The sequence below is a fragment of the Pelmatolapia mariae genome, linkage group LG20 (genome assembly GCF_036321145.2).
Source record: "Pelmatolapia mariae isolate MD_Pm_ZW linkage group LG20, Pm_UMD_F_2, whole genome shotgun sequence".
Classification (NCBI taxonomy): Eukaryota; Metazoa; Chordata; class Actinopteri; order Cichliformes; family Cichlidae; genus Pelmatolapia; species Pelmatolapia mariae.
In genome coordinates this window covers 5,215,065-5,234,809 of record NC_086244.1, presented here as the reverse complement: position 1 = coordinate 5,234,809, position 19,745 = coordinate 5,215,065, and the positions used below count along the sequence as shown (strand labels likewise).

Here is a 19,745-nt window from a genome sequence, read left to right as displayed (position 1 = left end):
ACACACCGGGCAGCCCCCTGAATTAAACCGAGCGGATCTAACCTACTTATCCATCCCGAAGCAGCAGCCTGCAGGTCTGCGGTCGGTCCGGACCGTCGGTCTGTCGGTGTGTCTGTGAGTCCGAGCCGGTCCGGTGGGTTCCCGTGTGTATGTGCGTGCGTGTGCGTGGCTCTGACCCGGTTTCTTCGGCTGCTGTGGACCGGGAGAGCCGCTCTCTCCCCGCACCAACATTTTCTTTAATGACCGGATTTGTGTTTTGCTGCGCGATGTACATGGACAGAAGCAGCCTGACCAGGGGTGAGTCTCCGGCAGCATCACATACATCTGCACCGCGTGCACACACACTCCATATACCTGCTGACAGGCGTTGCACGGGCTCGCGCGCACACGCACGGCTGCAGCCTCGCCGTGCTCGCCGCGTCCCGTTTGCCTTTATTTTATTCGGATAAAAATTTTTTTTACATCACTAGAATAATCCTGATGATGGGGGAGGTGGGGGTGGGGGAGGGTGTTTGGGGGTGACATACGCGCGCTCACTCCGGCTGTCGTGCACGCGCACACACTGACCGACATCTCGCTGCAGTGAATGTAGGCTAGTATGGCTGCATGATACTGCGTCTGCCAGATGTGAGGCTGCTGCTGCTCTCAGCTCAGCTGAAACAGGCTTCATTAAAAAAACAAAACAAAAAAAGGACACGTGACTCTTCTGCTGATCGATATCCGACACATGTCAGCGGATCGATTCTCTGCTTTATTCCATCATCACTCACACTGAATCAGAAACATCAGACAGACAGGAACCAATGAGGAGGCTCCATCACAGCCAGTCTCGCAGTGTGTGTGTGTGTGTGTGTGATTTATTGATGGGCTCCTGATCCATCGATGTTAAATGTGGCTGTTCATCCCAGGCTGATGTGGCTGCACAGCAGGATGGAGATGGTGTGATCTGAGTTTCTGTCTGAGCTGGTTTGTTTCTGCAGACAGACGCGGACACACCCCCTCCACACACACGGACACACACACACACACTGAGCCTCATAGTGGTAAAATGATGAAGGTGAATTCTGCAGAATGGGCAGGTCGAGCATTGAATGTTCTTAAAGCTCTGTGCGACACGTCCCCAATATTATTGTTATCCATTTAGTCTTTAAATGATTCCTCTATGAGTTCCTTACATTTCTTATCATTTAGAAAGCTTGTGTTAAGTCTCCAGAATGCATTTTTTCTCTTTATTACCCCAAAATGAAGTTAAATAAACAGCTGAGTGGTTCAATAGGTCTCCAGCCTGAATACAGCAGTCTTTGATCGTCTGTCTATGAGTTAATAATGAATCCATCATTCCCAGTTCACTTCACATTTTTAGAGTTGTCCAGGCATTTGGAGAGAGTCTCTTAAGAGTTGTATTTAATATGAATATTCCCATTTCCAACACATATTAGAACTCCCAGGGCCTCTGATGCGATCAAATTAAACACCTATGGAATAACAGAACTGCCCTGGACTGAATCAGAGTGTGATTTCCTGGTGATCAATGCATCCAGCATCCCTATGAATCGCTGACTTAAATGACTATAAACTTTAGTCTGTTTGAAATTATGCCACACCCCAAATTACATGGAGCTTCAGTCATCTATGTGCTTGATTTTGCATTTGGATTGTTTGTTTGTTTTAAAAAACCTTGCCAGCAATAAGCGAAACCTGTTAAAGAGCCTCACAAGTCTCCATAATAACCATAAGACTCGTAGGGAGGACTTGAAACCCACACTGACCTCCAGAGCCCCCATCTTGGCTCAGGTGTGGGTTGCCTACTAATCAGAAGGTTGCTGGTACGATCCCAGGCTCCTGTGTGCCAGTGGTCTGTAGGTGTGCTGCAGAGCTTTGCGGCCGCCCTCTATATGTTGTATTTGCATTTTGTCTGAAGGGGGCAGTGCCAAAAATACGTGGGCTGCTCGAGGTTATCTTTGCGCTGCTGTTGCTCCTCTAGCTCACCCTGCTGCTGAGACAGGAGTCTGACATAGACGAAGAACTTCTGTGTTAAAAACTGTGAAAACCGTCCTTCTTCTGTAGCCATTTTGTGATGGGTTTCTTCCTTGTTGTAGTCACCTGCTGTTGTTCCCTTTCTTGTTCCAACTTTTCATACAGTCATCACTCCACCTACACGTTGCTCACTGACGTCAAGCTCCACACTGTTGGCTTTTTGAAGGACTTCACCCAAGTTTGTCTCTCTTGTCTCTTTGTTTGTTGAATTCCCAGCAGCGCTCTCTCGCTGAGTAGCCAGCGAGAGAGTATGAGCAGGAATCAGCTTTCAGACCATTCTCATCCCCAGGACATCAAATACTGCAGTTTTGTCACTGTTGGCATCTCAGAGAAACCAAGTTTTCCTGTGGGGTTGATGTGCGATGCACCAGGTTACACCGATGATGGCGTTGGGCTCTCAGTCCTAACTAATGATTATAAATGAACTGTTGGCTTCTCATTAGGTATTTTTTCCTATAACCAAGTAGTTTTCAGTTCTTTAACCAAAAACCTCCTTGTGATTGTTTTTGGCTCTAACAGATTCCCTGCAGTTTGCGTTGAAGTTGCCAACTTGTCTGCAAACAGGCACCAACTACTCACAGAGCGGTAGTGAAACTTTAAATTAAAGATGGTCTCCATTTCCGGTTTGTTTCATACCTTTTGCTGTTTCACCTCTGCTTGGCAGACAACTACCGACAACCACGACAGTTTGGTTTTTGGTGAATCGTCCTCTTTGCGCCCAGTTTTGAGTAATAGCCACCGACCTCCAGCAGCCACTTGTCAGACAGTTGGGGAAAACAGTTTTTTCCCTAGTGGCTGGCATTGCCAGCGACTTTCCAACCACGCTCTTGGCCTGTGTTGCAACTAGGTGCCAACCTTCGGTGTACCATATTGTCACATCTAGCTTTAAAGAGTCCATATCCCTGAAAAAAACATCAGTTTTGGATGCTCGGCCCTGTTTTAGGGTTCTGGTCTGAAACATCACTCCAGGCATGGATTATAAAACATCTCTGCTATTAAAGGTTTTATTAAGGTGTCAAGTTTGGGTTGGAATATGGAGGCTTTGGGTAGATGACAACAAACTGCTGCTCTTCCTAAATATGTTACTAAACAAAGGTGTACTTGGTTTTAGACAGGGAGGGTATATTTAGATATGATTTTTATGATCATGGCGAGGTAGATGTTCCTTTGGATTTTTAGTAGGCTATATTTGTAAATGTTCAAAGTCAAATGAAGGAGCTTGAAGAGTAAAAATATACATCAGTTCAATCCAACCAACGAAAACAACGATGCGAGTAACTCAAAAGAACGCCACAGCAGAACATGAAACTCGGCTGACTGATGAGTGAGCTTCATTTAAAATGGGAACTGAGGATTTTGTGTCTCACTGTTCACATATCAAAAAGTATCAACAGTGCTGAAAAAAAGATGACCTACAAACCCGTTAATCAGCTTACAGACCCACCTGTCTCTGACCAGCTGTGAGTGATGATAGACTGACCTGTAAGGCTTTTCTCCAGCAGCTGACCTACCTGCACACGCAACTCGCAGACCAAACCTTTACAAGGATTAAGCAACTGGGGGTGGCGTGGTGGCGAGCACTGTTGCCTTTCTGTGTGGAATTTGCATGTTCTCCTCGTTACTGCATGGATTGTCTCCAGGTATTCTGGGTTCCTCCCACTGTCCAAAGACATGCAAGAAGGTAGACACCTTTTCCTATCTTGAGTCTTGCCTCATGACAGCAGGGATAGGCTCAATCCAAACTTGGATTAGATAAGAGAAAGAAAAGAGATGGATTAGAATATACTGGCTATCAGCTTCTGGCTGAGTCTGTCAATGCTTGTTTTTATTGATTGGGTGGTTGGGAGGGAGGGAGGGCATGTTTACTAATTTGGAGGTTCAACTCCTTGAGAATTTAACTCTGTGATTACCAAATGTAGTGCAGTCTGAGGATGTTCACGGGTAGCGACCCATAGCCAAAAAGTTCACAAATAATTTCAGTAATAAAATCAATTATATTTGTATCTGCATGAGCTCTGCACTGTGACTATGCCAAGGCTGCGCTGGTCCATTGTGGTGAAGAGAGGATCGTGTAAGGACGAAGGCGAGCTACATTTCCACACTCACCGATGGCCTTGAAAGAAAAATATCTTTGATAAAAGCGGCAGAAACGAGCCTGAAGAAACCCGGGAAGACTGAGGGTGTTGGCAGGTCTGAGTGAGGAGCAAAATCAAGGCGTGAATGTCGGTGGACAGCAGAATGTTACCGATCGGTTAGTGAGGACCTTTTCATGAAGCCTCGAGCTGAAGTCTTCTCTGTCTTCTTATTGTTTTAAACCTTGATGTGATGAGCAAGGGGCGGAGCTAACTGAGAGAGAGAGAGGGTACTAGGTGATTGAAAGTCATTACCCAATCAGTCATTAGCGCATCCTGGATAATGTTTTAACTCTTAGAATGATCATAATTTATAAAATAGGCTGAATGTTTTGTTGAGTATGACCTGAAATCCACGACTGGGCCCAATCAAAGTTTGATTTCTGTGGTGAAATCGTGGATTCATGAGGTCAGAGAGTGACTTCCAAGGCGTCATCCAAACATGGTGGCCACGCCTAAGGTGTTGCCGCACTACCTAGACAACTGGAGACTGAAACCAGGACAGAAACACCTACAGACCAAATTGTGCCAAATAGTTCAGCTTAAAAAAAATCCCCCAAAACTAGAACCTTCTTAGTCAAAGAAATTCACTGCAGCAGAGGCATCGTTAGACGGAGCGCTCCAAGAGTTTTGAAGGAACTTCAAAAGGAGAAGGAAATCTTATGAACTTGTTTTGGCTGGTCATGGAGTTTGTATGTGCAGGTGAGCACTGAAGTTTAACTTAACTGAGCTAACGCTTCAACATATTTGCCCAGATTGGTGCCCTAAGGTGTTCAAAATGGCAGCCGAGTGGCGAGGCTTGCTTCTAGAAGGACTTTGACTGTAGGTCAAAATCGCGTAAAGGTTTGTTGAACCCTCTCAATGATGAGCGGAACATCGGGATCGTTTCAAACAGGAAGTTGTTGCCGGTGTTGGAGGGAATTGTGGGAAATGGTGTGTGTGGTCAGTTTAGCCTGAAGTAAATCTTTTCCAGTCTGTTGATTTAATGACTGCTGCTCTTAACGGTGCTTTCTAAACAACTGAGACGCCATCTGCTCCACATCAGCCTGCTGATGTTTTCCCATGACCTCCCATCACGTTCACATCTGCACACACACTCCCTGCTGTATATAACTTAATTACTGTGTGTACTGCACACACTCACAGCTCCTGCTCATAATTTTACTGCTCTGCTTTCAGAGATTTCATCTGAGAAACGTAACGTCATCTTAAAAGTCCGCCGGCCGGGTGTAGATCTCCATCACAGGCCACTCTGTTCACTCAAACGGCTAATTTTGTATGCTAACTCTAATTTCGTGCTCCACTGAAATATTAAACTATTTATTCATTGGGTAAATATTCTGCTTTAGAGACTTTAGAGATCTTAGAGACCTTTTTTTTTATCTGGGAGGAAACAAAAATGTGGAATTGCTCAACAAACCCACGTGCTCTGCAGGAATGCATCAGTCATACCACATACAAATCTCTAAGTCTAGACACTGGGCTGTATAAAAAAATGGATGTTTACTCTAGGGAGGGGGGATTTAATCATAAATACAGTTCAATATTTGCTGGAAAGTATTGGCCTTTCCTTTAGTCGCCCTGTTGTAGCAGACTTATGACTTATGTTAGATGTACCCATCAGTGTTTGGACTCGACCGCGTTTTTGCTTATTTTTGAGGCTTTTTAGCGGCTGTAGAAGTCTTTGATTGGTTCTCTTGTTTGTGCTGTAGCATCTCTGTGCACCACACTGGTCTGGTGATTGGCAGCTGTATAGACAGTGTAAAAGATGGATGTAGCCGTTGTGACCCAACGGTCCTGTTATGAAGCCTTGAGCTGAGTGTTTTCATCATAGCCTTCTTGGTGTTTTGAAATGGGATGTAACAACCTATGAAACGGCTTCTCATTCAGAGGTTGTTAGCCAATGAGGATCCTCCTTTCTGACTCTTTACGTTATGAAAATGTACAACATAGACTTAATATAAATAGACTTACTGACTGAGGTCAGAGCAAAGGGCTGTTTAACAGCAGACTTTTATAGGACCGGAAGTCTTCTGCCATCCACAGGTATCGCCCCCTGGTGGCTGTTTAATAGACTGCAGGTTTAAGGCGCTTTACCACTGGCTTCACTTTTAAGTGACGGCAGCTGTCCATCTTTATGCTTTCTTTGAGTGGTTAACATGTTTTTATTTCAGTTGTTTAATAGTAATGTAGAGGTTTACACAGTGGCCTAAACAGTAAAAGATCTCAGATCTCCAATCCTGGTGGGAAACATGAAACTCTTTTGAGATCGCATCATGAAGGACATCCGGCATAAAAATCTGCAAAATCAAACATGCTGAGCTACCCACCATGGCGACTCTTTGTTAATCAGGCAGCAGCTAAAAGTCCTTTATGTTATACTACACCCTGCCAAACCCTGCCAGACAAGTTTTTTAAGATGATGAATAATTTAAAGACTGTTTGTAATTATGAAATTCATGACCAGCTGTGCTATCAGCCACTGGTCACTGAGGTTTTACCATTTCACCATCATGGCATTTTAAAACTAGAAGGGACAAGCAAGGGGTGGATGTGACTGAGAAAGTAAGCGACACTGCAATCAATCACTATCGCAAGTTAGCACCACCCTAAAGCAAAACTTGTTGACCTTCTATTTCAGTCTCAACTGGTCCATAACTTACAAAACGAGCATTGTGTTCTGTTCAATAAGACTTTAAACTCACGATTGAGGCCGTAAAGTCACCCGGAGAGTGTTTAGTGAGCTCGTAAATCAAAAGAGCAGAAGGGTCGTTTTCTCATAGACGCAGCACAACTTGGTTTGTTTTTGCAGAGAGAGAATACGCCTCCCTATAGACACATCCACACTGGCTTCACTATTCAGACCTGGAAGTAAGGATAACTGGACCAGTTTATATAAAGCATGAGGTAATTAGTTCAATATCCCAAATATTACTTTACAACATAAAGTAAGTATTTAGAAAAAACTTAACCCTTGGGTAGACCTGGTTTCTACTAAGGACTCCTTATTTAACATCGAGCAGATTTCTATGGATATCCTTTTTTATGCAATTTTCCTTTTCCTCTGGTAGTTTATTATGCACAGCCGGGTGACACTGCATCACTTCCCTGAGAAAGCTGCATGGACACACCTGTATGCATTTCTGGGGCACCATGGCGACACGGAGAGAGTCAAGCCTGAGTAGCCCATCAGTTTCCTCTGTTATCGCCAATCGAGTTCACTGTTGACCATCAGGAAATGTGTCTGTTCCTAAAGGGCAGCAGTCACTGCAGAAACATTAAGATGATTTGCATGAAATAAGCAAACAGAAACAAGAACAAATAAACAGAATAAATCTGTGTGTGAACTTGTGCACAAAGCTAAAAATGAAATAAATTAACTGCAGGACAAAGAAACATGAGGTCAAGTCATCGTCAAAGGTTGGAGAAGAGAAGTCATAAATACACTTTGATAAAACAGCAATAAAACCATCAAGGAACAAGCAGGGCCACCAAGGCCAGTGGCCTATTTCACAAATTATAAAGAGTGCGGTCCAGTATTTATGACTTCTTTTCTTTATGGAATAATTAATGGAATAAAAAAAACAATATAAAAAGTCAATAAAAACACCCTGTCTGAGGAATGTGGATCTATAAAACAAGAGCCAACAATACTATAAAAAATATAAACCACATTTAAAATACTGAAAATCAAAGGTTCAAAGACACAGTGGTGGAACATAAAAACCCGAAAAAGGAAGTGAAAAGCAAAAAAAGTGAAACGCACAAACACATTCGGCTGAGTCAGTCCCGTCTCCTCGCTTCTTTGGAAGTTAACAAATCTAATAAAGAAAGTTTTTCAGCTTTGATTGAATACGAAGGCTGTTAGTGTGTGAAGGACAGCTGAAGTAAAAGCTTCTGAAAACAAAGAGCAGCAGAGAAAATGTCTCCTGGATTTAGAGGAAACCTGCCGAGAGTTTGATGAAGCTTCAGGATCTGCAGATAGAAACCACAGTAATGATGCCTGAAGGGGCAGCAGGAGTCTCACAGCTGTTCCAGTCTGCGTCTGAATGAAGAAAAATAAGGTTAACGATGTCATCAGTGATCAATAACTTCACTCTGCTGAATGAATTTATCTTGAAAAACAAGATGCTTTTATTTTGGTGAGCCTCTGAAGACTGTAACATTGAACTAAAGCCTAACCAAAATCCCTTTGTTACAAACATGTTTAGCTAACAACCTAACACAAACCCTTATATAATTTTACCTGTCCCCTCCTCCCCAGGTCCCTCCTCCTCCTCCAGTCCCAGCTTGCTGACTAAGAGCCTCTCTCTGGAGCCGTCCTGCTCACCGTGCGGCCACCTGGGGGCGCTGGATGCCGACTCTTTGCAGCAGCCGAGCTCTGACCCGGGACCCAGCTCTTCCACATCAAGTCCCGCCTCCTTGGAGGGAGGGGCGGAGCTAGCAGAACGCCGTGGCTCTGCAAATGGGCTCCTGCTGGTGAACGACACGGGGCCGCCGGAGCTGCCAGCTACCACAATTACACCACCAAGCAAGAGCAGGCCGCCGCTGCCGGGACCCAAACCTCAGGGTAAGACTTTGATTCACTTTTTTTTTTTTTACACATGAGGTCATCACTCACCTGTAACTCCGCCTTCCACAGTGCCACCGAAACCCCCCCACCTCCAGCAGCAGACAGGGGTTCCCAGGCCGCGCCCCCGAGCACCAGAAAAGCCCCTCCCACCTACACCCCCCTGCAAACCCCTCCCAGCGGACCCTCGGGCAGGCCGACCTCCACCTATTCGTGCAGACGGCACCGCCTCCCCCACCTGTGTCCTGTCACTCATCGAGAAGTTTGAGCGGTGAGTTCTGATTGGTTAAGGAGGAGTGATGTCATTATATGAGGCTTTTCTGTTTGTTTATTGTTTGTTTGTTTACAGGGAACAGATCATTGTGGTTCCTGACATCACCGGTGGGGCGCTGTGTCCCCGCCTCTCCGACCCCCCCTCCTCCCTGTCGTCCTCCCGACCTTCATCACCAGCATCATCACTGGCCCCGCCCCTCCCTGAAGAGGAGCCGTCCTGTGAGCTCACGAGCCACGACGACATCACACAGGGGGATGAGGGTGGGCCTGAGGGTGAGGATGAGGGGGGAGTGGGTGATCTACCTGATGAGGAAGATGACAATAATGACAATGACGGTGATGACGATGAAGACGATGATGATGAAGAGCTGGCAGCTGCTTGCCGGGACGATCACCATCAGAAGCGTCTGTCCATGGAGTCGGGTTACAGCCCCTCAGAGAAACATGTAGAGGATGATGTGGTTGCCGTGGAAATGAGGGAGCAGCAGCTGCAGCCGGCGCTGCTCGACCAATCAGAGTTGCCCTCCGAGCGTCTGTCCCTCCCCTCCTCGCAGACGGACGGCAAGCTGGCTAATCGAGACAGCGGCATCGACAGCATCAGCTCTCCATCGCACAGCGAGGAGCTCTGCTTCGCGGGTGTGGATGATGGGGGCGTGGCCTATCAGTGCAGCCCCGCCCTTTTGCCCAGACTCTCCAGCTCGTCCTCGTATGCTGGGGAGGGAGGTGAGGGGGAAGAGGGGGAGCCGAGGGCAGGTGCGAGGCGGAGGAGGGAGTTTTCAGAGGAGGGAGACAGCGACCTGGAGGAGGAGGAGGCGGAGCTAACTTTGGTGCTGGCCCCTCCCAAGACAGACCGACAGGACTCTGCTGAGGTGAGGATTCAGGTGGTCTAACCAGGTTTCCTCAGGCTGATGTTCGTGAGCCGTTACACATCTGTAATTTTGTTTTGGATGAAACTGAAAAAGGTCACGAAAAGATGGGTTTTAGAACAGACACTTTCACTTTTCATGGAAATAACTGTTCCACCAATAGGAATCCTGGACAACATGTGGGAGTTTAAAAAGGTCGACGGGGGTCAATAAATACACAGAGGAGATTGATCTGGAAAACACGGGGCTATGTTTCAGGTTCATGTGCAGGCCTGCGTCCTCATACAGATGTTTTACATGATCAACGCAGCTGCAGACTTCAAACACTGGTTTGTGTTGAATATCTGTATTTAGACTCTTTATTAAAGTAATAGTACAGGATCAAAATATAATATAAATATAAAAATAATAAATATAATATAAGTATTAATATAATGCATATAAAAACACGGGAAAATATAAAATTATAAATTATATTATTATAATAAGTATTTCTAATGCGTTCAATTCTGGTTATGATCTCACTTACTTACGCTTCTAAAAACCCACCAATGGGCGGTTTTTGCCACACCTGCATTAGTTTAGTTACAGTTGAGAATATACTTAAATACGAGAACAAATTTAATTACTAACGGTGTGAACAATTAGAAGCGCAATAGGAAGGTTTAACATAAGAACAGACGGAATGACAACAATGTCCTGTATGTGGTTCGGCTCATATCATCACTAAATGTTTATGGTAACTATTATTATATCTGTGTTTTCTGTTACCACAACAACCCCCAGCCGGTCGCGGCAGATAGCCGCCCCTCCCTGAGCCTGGTTCTGCTGGAGGTTTCTTCCTGTTAAAAGGGAGTTTTTCCTTCCCACTGTCACCAAAGTGCTTGCTGATTGGGGGTCGTCTGATTGTTGAGTTTCTCTGTAATACTGTAGGTTCCCTTACATTACACTATTAAGCGCCTTGAGGTGACTGTTGTTGTGATTTGGTGTTACATAAATAAAACTGAATTGAATTGTTATTGGTAAGAAGTGATCTATAAATCATAAGCCTAAGTGGCTGAATTAGTGCTAAATATGTTAAAAATGATTTGGGGTGTTTACAACTGAATGGAAATCAAAGGCAGTCACACTGTTTCTATATGCAAATACACAGAAAAAAGAAACAGTACTTTTATTTGAAATAAATATTTGAATGTATGAATCTTGGTACCCTAAGTAGTTTATAGGTTTCAAGGTCGTTGAGTAGTATTTAGAGCATTACAGTCCTAGTAATGCTACCGTCATTATTGTATGATGCCATCCATAATAATTCAACATCATTATTATATCTATGTCCTAGACCTAGCTATATAGTTTAATGTTATAATAATGATAATAACAATAATGCGAATTTAGAGTAAAACTCTCTCTGACTTGAACTTGGGTCTCTGTCCAGCCTCCAGATTTGGGCGTTTTTGCCTTTAAAAGAGGAAAATATTTACTGTGCACTCACTCGTTTAACTGTCTCTGTGTCCAGATGTCTGTCCAGCAGAGGGTCTTCAACATCGCCAATGAGCTGCTGCACACAGAGATTGCCTACGTCTCAAAGCTCCACCTGCTGGACCAGGTGAGTCGAGAGGGGTCTCCTCAGCCTGTGAGCCAATAGGAAGAGGAGCTGCCCTCCACACTAGGCTTAGACTGCGAGCTTACCTAGCTGTCAGTCGCTCGCAGGTCTTCTCCTCCTGGTAGAATCAGTTTGTCTGTTAGCCGACTTTCACATCACTGAGCTGTCACTGTTGCCATGGAAACCCCACAGTATTCCCACTGCAGGCTTGGCGGGTGTGAACTTTTTCCTGTTGTGAGAAATATCAGCCCGACTGAAGCCATCTCCTCCCACAGGTTTTCTGTGCCAGACTCCTGGAGGAGGCTCGGTCTCGCTCCTCCTTCCCCTGTGATGTCGTTCTGGGGATCTTCTCCAACATCTGCTCCATCTACTGTTTCCACCAGCAGTTCCTGCTGCCGGCGCTGCAGAAACGCATGGAGGAGTGGTGAGCCTCCATCTCCTCTTCCTCTTCTCCTGCTCCTCCTCAGGAGCTCCTCTCACTCCCTTCCTCTTTGTTCCCACAGGGACTTAAACCCGCGGATCGGTGACATCTTACAGAAGCTGGCCCCCTTCCTCAAGATGTACGGCGAGTACGTGAAGAACTTTGACCGAGCCATGGAGCTGGTGAACATCTGGATGGAGAGATCGACTCAGTTCAAGACCATCGTCCAGGAGACACAGGTACATAATGTAGATCTTTACAGGACATAAATGATCTGCTGCTGACGGCTCTGCACCAGATACCACAGGGACCTTCAGAGGTCTGCAGCCTCCAGGCTGCTCAGGGCGTCCTGTTTTGGCTCATTAGTTTAAGATCATCACACGTTGTGTACAAACGTGTGCTTGATGTTTCTGTGCAGAGGGAGGAGCGCTGTGGGAACCTGACTCTGCAGCACCACATGTTGGAGCCGGTTCAGAGGATTCCTCGCTATGAGCTGCTGCTCAAAGATTACCTCCACAGGCTGCCAGAGGACGCCCCGGACTACAGGGACGCCCAGAGTATGAAAACAAACACACAAAAACACGACTGCCTTGAGTTCTCTAGGCCACCGTTCTCAAATAGTGTCAACCGTGCATTATTAATAGAATCTAGACAAAAATATATTGTATTTTTTTTAGTTTACTATTATTATTGCCTATTATTCTGTTATATATTAAAGTCCTTAACCTGTAGCAACAGAAATTCTGTGATAGAAACGAGATAAAAAGGATAACTGAATTTATGAGTAGGAAAAATGAACCACTTTAATATGTGGAGGAAATCACAGCTACCCACCAGCAGTATGCAGCACCTCAACAAAAGTGTAAAAAAGAAAAGAAAAGCAATTGTCAGCAGCTCTCTGACTGAGTGCATCATCTGCTGGGGAATTTGGTTGATGTGGTGCAAAACAAGCTAAACAGACACTTCAGGAAGCCTGATATAACTGATGTGATGGAGCTTCCTGCAAAGCCCAAACCCACAAGACGATACAATCAAAAGAACTGACAACATGCCAGACGGCGTATCTGATTACAGTTGTGTGTTTAAACGTCAGCTTTGTTTCTGAGCACAAAATATTTTAAAAACACTGGTTTAGGCTAAAAATGAGAGCTCGGACATGTATGATGTCTCTAAGACCTTGTTCCAGGCTCTAGTCTTGGCTGTTTCATTAAACAGCACTTTGCTGTTTAATGAAATGTTCTTCGATTATAAAACAGAGACACTTGTGTGCGATCAAATGTGTTTAAAAACCTTAAAGAACAGGCCAGTGAAAATCAAAAGGCCCAGTTAGATTTAGGTTTGGCTGTTTGCACATGCAGCATCGTCCTCTCGGACATTATTAGATCCCTAGAGGAAGTCCCGTTCTGAGCACTTGCACTGTGATTTCACCGTGAATCTCAGACATGTTCAGAGGCTTCTGTTTCAAACTGAGAGCGAAGGATCGCCGGTACTGATAAGAGCTGCATGTTTGGCTGTGACTGATCAGTTTTGAGTTGAAATTTCCAGTTTCCTGACGGCAGGAGTGAGACCAAAAGTGTGCTTGTTTTTTTTCTTTCTTTAATGTCTACGGTGGTTTTAAGAGCTGTAACGTCCTGAGGTGTCTGAGGATCTGAACCGTGGTGCTGTCATGCCGGTTCAGAGCAGAACGAAAACACAGTAACAACTTTTTGGCTATAAAATAAAACCTTCCGATGGAAGGATCGCTGTTTCCACACACTGTAGGACTTCAAATGAAAGATCTAAAAAAGCTGCTGTGCTGAAAACAGGCCAGAGTTGAACCTGAATATGAGATCAGGCAAATATGAATCGAGTAAAGCTTTTGAATGTTTTTGATCACACTTCAAACAGTTTATGTAATAATCCTGATACACTATCTTGCCAAAAGTATTCACTCATCCATCCAAATCATTGAATCCAGGTGTTCCAATCACTTCCAGGACCACAGGTGTATAAAATCAAGCACCCATGCATGCAGACTGCTTCTGCAAGCATTTGTGAAAGAACGACTCGCTCTGAGTTCACTAAACTCCAGCGTGGTACCGTGATAGGATGCTACCTGTGCAACAAGTCCAGTCGTGGAATTTCCTGAAATGAAATTACATCAGCTGATAGTGGTATTATAACAAAGTGGCAGTGATTGGGAACGATAGCAACTCAGCCATGAAGTTGTAGGCCAGGTAAAATCACAGAAAGGTCACAGAGATCACCAACTTTCTGCAGAGTCAGTCGCTACAGTTCTCCAAACTCTGTGTGCCCTTCAGATTAGCTCAAGATCAGTGTGTGGAGAGCTTCATGGAATGGGTTTCTATGGCCGAGCAGCTGCAGCTGAGCCTTACATCAGCAGGTGCGATGCAAAGCAGCAGATGCAGCGCCACCACTGGACTGTAGAGCATGGAGAAATGGTCTCTGGAGTGATGGCCCCTTCCTGTTCCAACATGACTGCGCACCAGTGCACAAAGCAAGGTGCATAAAGACATGGGCGAGAGAGTTTGGTGTGGAAGAACTTGACTGGCCTGCACAGCATCCTGACCTCAACCCAACAGGACACCTCTGGGAGGAATTAGAGCAGAGACTGTGAGCCAGGTCTTCTTGTCCAACATCAGTGTCTGACCTCACAAATGCTCGTCTGGAAGAACAATTAAAAATTCCGATAAGCACCCCTTAACTTACATAAAGCATTCCCAGAAGAGTTGAAGCTCTGGGTGGGACAACATTATATTAAACTCTATGGAATAATAATGGGACACTACTCGACTTCGTGTGTGTGAAAGCAGACAAGCAAGTACTTTTGGCAATATAGTGTAACTGCAGACTTTAGTTTGGGTTCATCAGCTCTTCTTCTACGGAGCAAACTTTGGGCTTCAGGGAGCGCTGCTGCACAGAGAAGCTAGAAGTCAGAATATTTGGTAGCCTCGCCCTCATTGGTTCCTGGGTCTCTGTGTGTCTGAGCTACTGGCTCATGTAACCGTCCTCTCTCTCCTGCAGAGTCTCTGGAGCTGATCGCCACAGCAGCCGAACACTCCAACGCTGCCATCAGGAAGATGGTAAGATACTCTCACACATTCGACACCCGGAGCTGTGAGCAATAATCACCCTCGTCTGCCGCAGTTCACACCACATCACTCAGATAAATGTGGCCCGGGATAGATTAAAGCTCAACGTTTACTTCATCTTTAATTAAACTCTCCTGATTACACTCATTAACTGCCCGAAGCTCCTGGTAAACACGACTGCTGCTTCAAAGGTTGGTTTACACTTCAGGTTCGAATCTGCCTGAAGAACGTCGGGTACCCAGGTGGGTTTGCAGAGGTCTCTCAGCGATGGCGTGATTAGCATGGTTAATGTAAACAAGAGCACGAGAAGCAGAAATGTGGATTCATGGAGTTCAGGCTGGTTTTTGCTGTAATGACTCAGAGGTCTGAGCCTCTCCACCTCCTCTCAGCGGGATGTTTGCCGTCGTCTCTAATCAGCTGTGACTGATTAAAGGAAAGCCGCTGCTGCTGATGTGAGCCGGTTTCACCCAGTTGACAGCTTTTTGGAGATTTGTGCAGAAGGCAGTGAGAAAACGCGACATAATCAGACGAGGACGTGTGAGTGGCATTAAACAAGCTTTAGAGGAAAGCTAATACTAAGAATACACTACAGCCGCTCATGGTATTCAGTTAGACAGAGCTTAACTTCTGGACATTGGTCCAGACCCGATCACGGTTACCATGCTTACATTTTTCATATACTGCATTTCCTCCAACTTGGAAACATGAGATGTACAGCTCAGATGGAGGGATTTGGACACAAAGTCAGAGGCAAAGCTCAGATTGTTTGGACATGTGCAGAGGAGGGAGGGTGGACGTGTTGCTGAAGATGGAGCTGCCAGGTAGGAGGAAATGAGGAAGACCACAGAGAAGATGGAAAGAGTTGTGGTGACCCCTAAAGGGAGCAGCTGAAAGAAGAAGAAGAAGAAGAGGGCAGTTCCTTCAACCATTTTGCTGTGATTTGCCAGACTCCAGCTGTTTCCTTTCAGCCAAACATCAAATATTTTTACAGTGTTTTCCATCAGGCAGTGATAGCAGATTACTCCAGACCAGTACATATTTGTAGTATGTGCCCTCTCTGTGCTTTAACCCTGTAAAGCCTGAACCATGAAATAAGATGTAATATTTTTGCTACATCTGTCTTTTGTTTTGCAGTTTGGTACTCACAGTTTGTTCATCTGAAACAAAAACATAAAAGGAGTTAGGGTTTAAAGAAAATCACACCGATGATGTAGATGTCTCAAAAACTCATGTGTCACATGGTGTTTTAGGGTTTTAGGGTTAAAACTTAAACTGGAAGCGCTCCATTAGAACCCTGATCTGTAGAGTCACCTCAGAGGGGATCCAGACTTCCTGTAGAGAAACTCATTTCAGGATGTTAGGTCTCCCAGCTGACGACTCGCTGGAAACGCTAGAATGTAGATCAAAAACTCTGCCTTCGGGCTCCACAGCTGTCCTAGTAATCTCACAGTTTGCCTTTTGTATCTTATATCTAATATTTAGGTTTCCAGTGAACTTAAAATGCCCTAAAACCATCATGTAGCATCAGCAGGAACATTAACCGCTAAGTGATTCTTTTATGTCTCTGCCAGGAGCGAATGAGGAAGCTGTTGAAGGTGTACGAGTTGTTGGGAGGAGAAGAAGACATTGTTAACCCAACTAACGAGCTCATTAAAGAGGGACACATCCTCAAGCTGTCCAATAAGAACGGGACCACGCAGGACAGATACCTTATACTGGTACTTCACTGTCTGTGTCTCCTTCTCAGTGCTTTACAGAGTTCATAGTGTCATAGTAACAGTAATAAGCGACACCTGCCTCTCTGCAGTTCAATGACAGGCTACTGTATTGCGTCCCGAAGCTGCGTCTGATTGGTCAGAAGTACAGCGTCCGGGCCCGAATCGACGTGGACGGCATGGAGGTGAGATCTCCGGCTTTTCTCACTGAAGACACTGTTAGACTTTTTGCATTCAGCCTTCAAACACCTTAAGCGCTCAGTAAAGTCAAGAATATTAATGTGATCTACAGACTAATAATAACTAGACGAGCACTCGTTCAGTGTCCAAGCTTCATAAAGTTGGCCTGGCAGGGTTTTGTGTTATCTTCCAGAGACACAGACACGCGGTATTAAAACATGCACCTCAGCTTTAACTGTCAAATAGACCAAACAATAATAAAGCGAGATCAGAGAGGATGATGATGAGCGTGCTCAGATTTAGCCTGAATATTTTTAACAAACTAACAGTGAATTTCCCGCCTGTGTCCTCAGCTGAAGGAGACGAGCAGCGTCGCTGTTGCCAGGACGTTCCTGGTGTCGGGAAAACAGAGATCCCTGGAGCTGCAGGCTAGGTACAAACACCTACAGAGACAGAAGCACACTCACTCCTGCAGGAGGACTCGCTGTAATCAGAATCTGTCTCCAGGATAAAAACACACTAAAGTTTGTTTCTCAGGTCGAGTTTTGCTCCTCGAAGATTTGACTGATTTTCTGTTGGCTTTGCAGGACGGAGGAGGAGAAGAAAGACTGGATCCAGGTAAGTGGTGCTGATGCAGCAGGCGTAGATGATCCGATACCAACACGTTAGAAACTGCGGAGGAAGGTTCGGCTGCAGACCTGATGGGCTCGTGGTGTGCTTTCAGTCAGCAGTGGCGAGTACTGTGAAGCAGGCACAGGGTTTTGGCGTTAAAGCCTCTAGGACAGCGTTGTCAAACATAAGGTCTGGGGGCCAGAATCGGCCTGGCAAAAGACTCCAATCCGGCCCAACAGACATCTTTGGACAATACAAAAGAGGACTTCATTTTTTAATGGATTTTACAGCTTGTCCAACTCACAAAGATGTCTCCCACAGCTGCTCTTAATGCACTAAAGTACTAAAGCATCAGATAAACTCTACAATATATACGATATAATTACAGGATAGTCTCGGTAACAAACTAGCTGAACTTTTCTGTAATTTTATACATTTATGTTTTTTACAATTTAACCCCCAAAAGTTGTGCTGACAGATTTCTTTCATTATATATAATTACAGCAGCATTTATTTATTATGCAAAAATACTGAGACTGAGGCTGAAATCACACTTAAATTTGTTATATTGAGATATTACAGGGATTAAATGTGAAGATAAACTACAGGAAGAGGATTTTCACCATTCTGGCCCAAAGCCAGGTGTATGTGGCCCGCTGCTTTAGGACAAATTTCAAATTGACTGATAGTAATGAAGGATTTTCTGCTTCATATGTGTATTTTTTTAAATGAAATCCACCCTTTACTTTGTTTACATTCAGGCCATCCAGGCAACCATCCAGAGGCACGAGCAGACGATGGAGAGTTTCCGACACTTGAACTGTTCACTCCGAGATGATGACTCCACGCCGCCTCACTCTCCGGTAACACAAACACTAAGCGACAAAATTGACCCCCTGACATGAAGAGCGGAGTTCTTGAAATCCCAGAAATCATTCAGTTGTGACTCATATTCTCCCGTCTCTGCCTCTCAGAGCTGTGCTGAGCTGGGGAAACGAGCTCCGACTCCCATCAGAGAGAAGGAAGTGACTCTGTGCATGAAGTGTCAGGAGCCATTCAACTCCATTACCAAGAGGCGCCACCACTGCAAAGCCTGTGGACACGTACGTTCTTCATCCATAACATCTGTCTGCAACACCTACAGACAATTTAAAATCCACAGCACTGGACGACACCAGCTGATGTTTGCAGCGTCTGCAACGCCAGACGACATGTGATGTGTTACAGAGCTCTCCACATTCAGACTGTTCCCAACACCAGCCCACATCTGTAGTGTCTGTGACATGTGCAGCATCCACAACACCTCGGCACACGTGTCACATCCACAATATCTGCAAACATCTGTAGTATATTCAGTGCCAGCCAACATTTGTAGTATCTGTACAACCTGCAGCTCACATTTATCGTACCCAGCATATCAGTATATGTCATACATGAGCTGATGTGAACATCTGTCGTAGCCCAACACCTGGATATTTGTAGTATCTACAGCACGTGTCTGCCAGACGTTTGTGGCACAACAACATTTTCAGACTTTACACAGCGTTGTCATAGTTACCAATTGTGTGATGGTCTATGTCGACTCCAGGTGGTTTGTGGGAAATGCTCGGAGTTCCGCGCTCGCCTGTCGTATGACAACAACCGAGCCAACCGCGTTTGCATCGACTGCTACGCCACGCTCGTGGGCGTGTCGCCGTCTCCCGCCGGGCTGACCAGCAGCAGCCACAGAAGACGCTCCATCCTGGAGGTGAGTGTGACCACGCTCTGACATCACCCGGCGTTTGCCTCTGTCAGATCTCCACGCCTGGAGCCGTTTGCACATTTCAGGATTTCTCTTTTCAAAGATGCTCGGCAGGTCGAGTGTTGCAGACAGCTGATTCTCTTCTCATCCATCTCTCGTTGCTATAGAAACAGGCCTCGTTGGCAGCAGAGAACAGTGTGATTTGTAGTTTTCTGCATCACATGGAGAAAGGAGGAGGGCGGGGCTGGCAGAAAGCCTGGTTCGTCATCCCTGAGAACGAGCCGCTGGTGCTCTACATCTATGGAGCTCCACAGGTACGCTATAAATTTACATTCATGTAAAATATATAAGAAGGCGCTTTCCTGTTAATCCAATTGAACAGGAACCGGCTGCAGTTCATACAGGGATCCAGTAGAGGTCGCTGCATCCCTGGATGAGAATGGAGATACAGTTACATTTTTTAGCTGCACCTCCTTTCACCTCTGTTCTTTTCTTGTGAGCGC

At 45.3% G+C, this 19,745-nt stretch overlaps 1 protein-coding gene across 2 annotated transcripts in view; it reads left to right on the top strand.

Moving 5' to 3' along the window:
- Positions 1 to 19,745, top strand: part of fgd1 (FYVE, RhoGEF and PH domain containing 1) — a 44,016-nt gene that overhangs the window by 17,186 nt on the left and 7,085 nt on the right. Inside the window, exons 1-17 of one of the 2 annotated variants that reach the window (XM_063463252.1) lie at positions 42 to 297; positions 8,434 to 8,739; positions 8,812 to 9,010; positions 9,089 to 9,881; positions 11,395 to 11,484; positions 11,757 to 11,905; positions 11,985 to 12,141; positions 12,321 to 12,459; positions 14,927 to 14,985; positions 16,566 to 16,712; positions 16,802 to 16,894; positions 17,243 to 17,322; positions 17,477 to 17,507; positions 18,263 to 18,364; positions 18,476 to 18,604; positions 19,090 to 19,248; positions 19,410 to 19,556. In XM_063463252.1, coding sequence (XP_063319322.1) covers positions 150 to 297; positions 8,434 to 8,739; positions 8,812 to 9,010; positions 9,089 to 9,881; positions 11,395 to 11,484; positions 11,757 to 11,905; positions 11,985 to 12,141; positions 12,321 to 12,459; positions 14,927 to 14,985; positions 16,566 to 16,712; positions 16,802 to 16,894; positions 17,243 to 17,322; positions 17,477 to 17,507; positions 18,263 to 18,364; positions 18,476 to 18,604; positions 19,090 to 19,248; positions 19,410 to 19,556 — 2,928 coding nt within the window. In that variant the 5' untranslated portion in view covers positions 42 to 149. Of the gene's footprint in view, positions 1 to 41; positions 298 to 8,433; positions 8,740 to 8,811; positions 9,011 to 9,088; positions 9,882 to 11,394; positions 11,485 to 11,756; positions 11,906 to 11,984; positions 12,142 to 12,320; positions 12,460 to 14,926; positions 14,986 to 16,565; positions 16,713 to 16,801; positions 16,895 to 17,242; positions 17,323 to 17,476; positions 17,508 to 18,262; positions 18,365 to 18,475; positions 18,605 to 19,089; positions 19,249 to 19,409; positions 19,557 to 19,745 lie in introns of those variants that run through there. The other variant, XM_063463253.1, reaches the window with a different exon arrangement.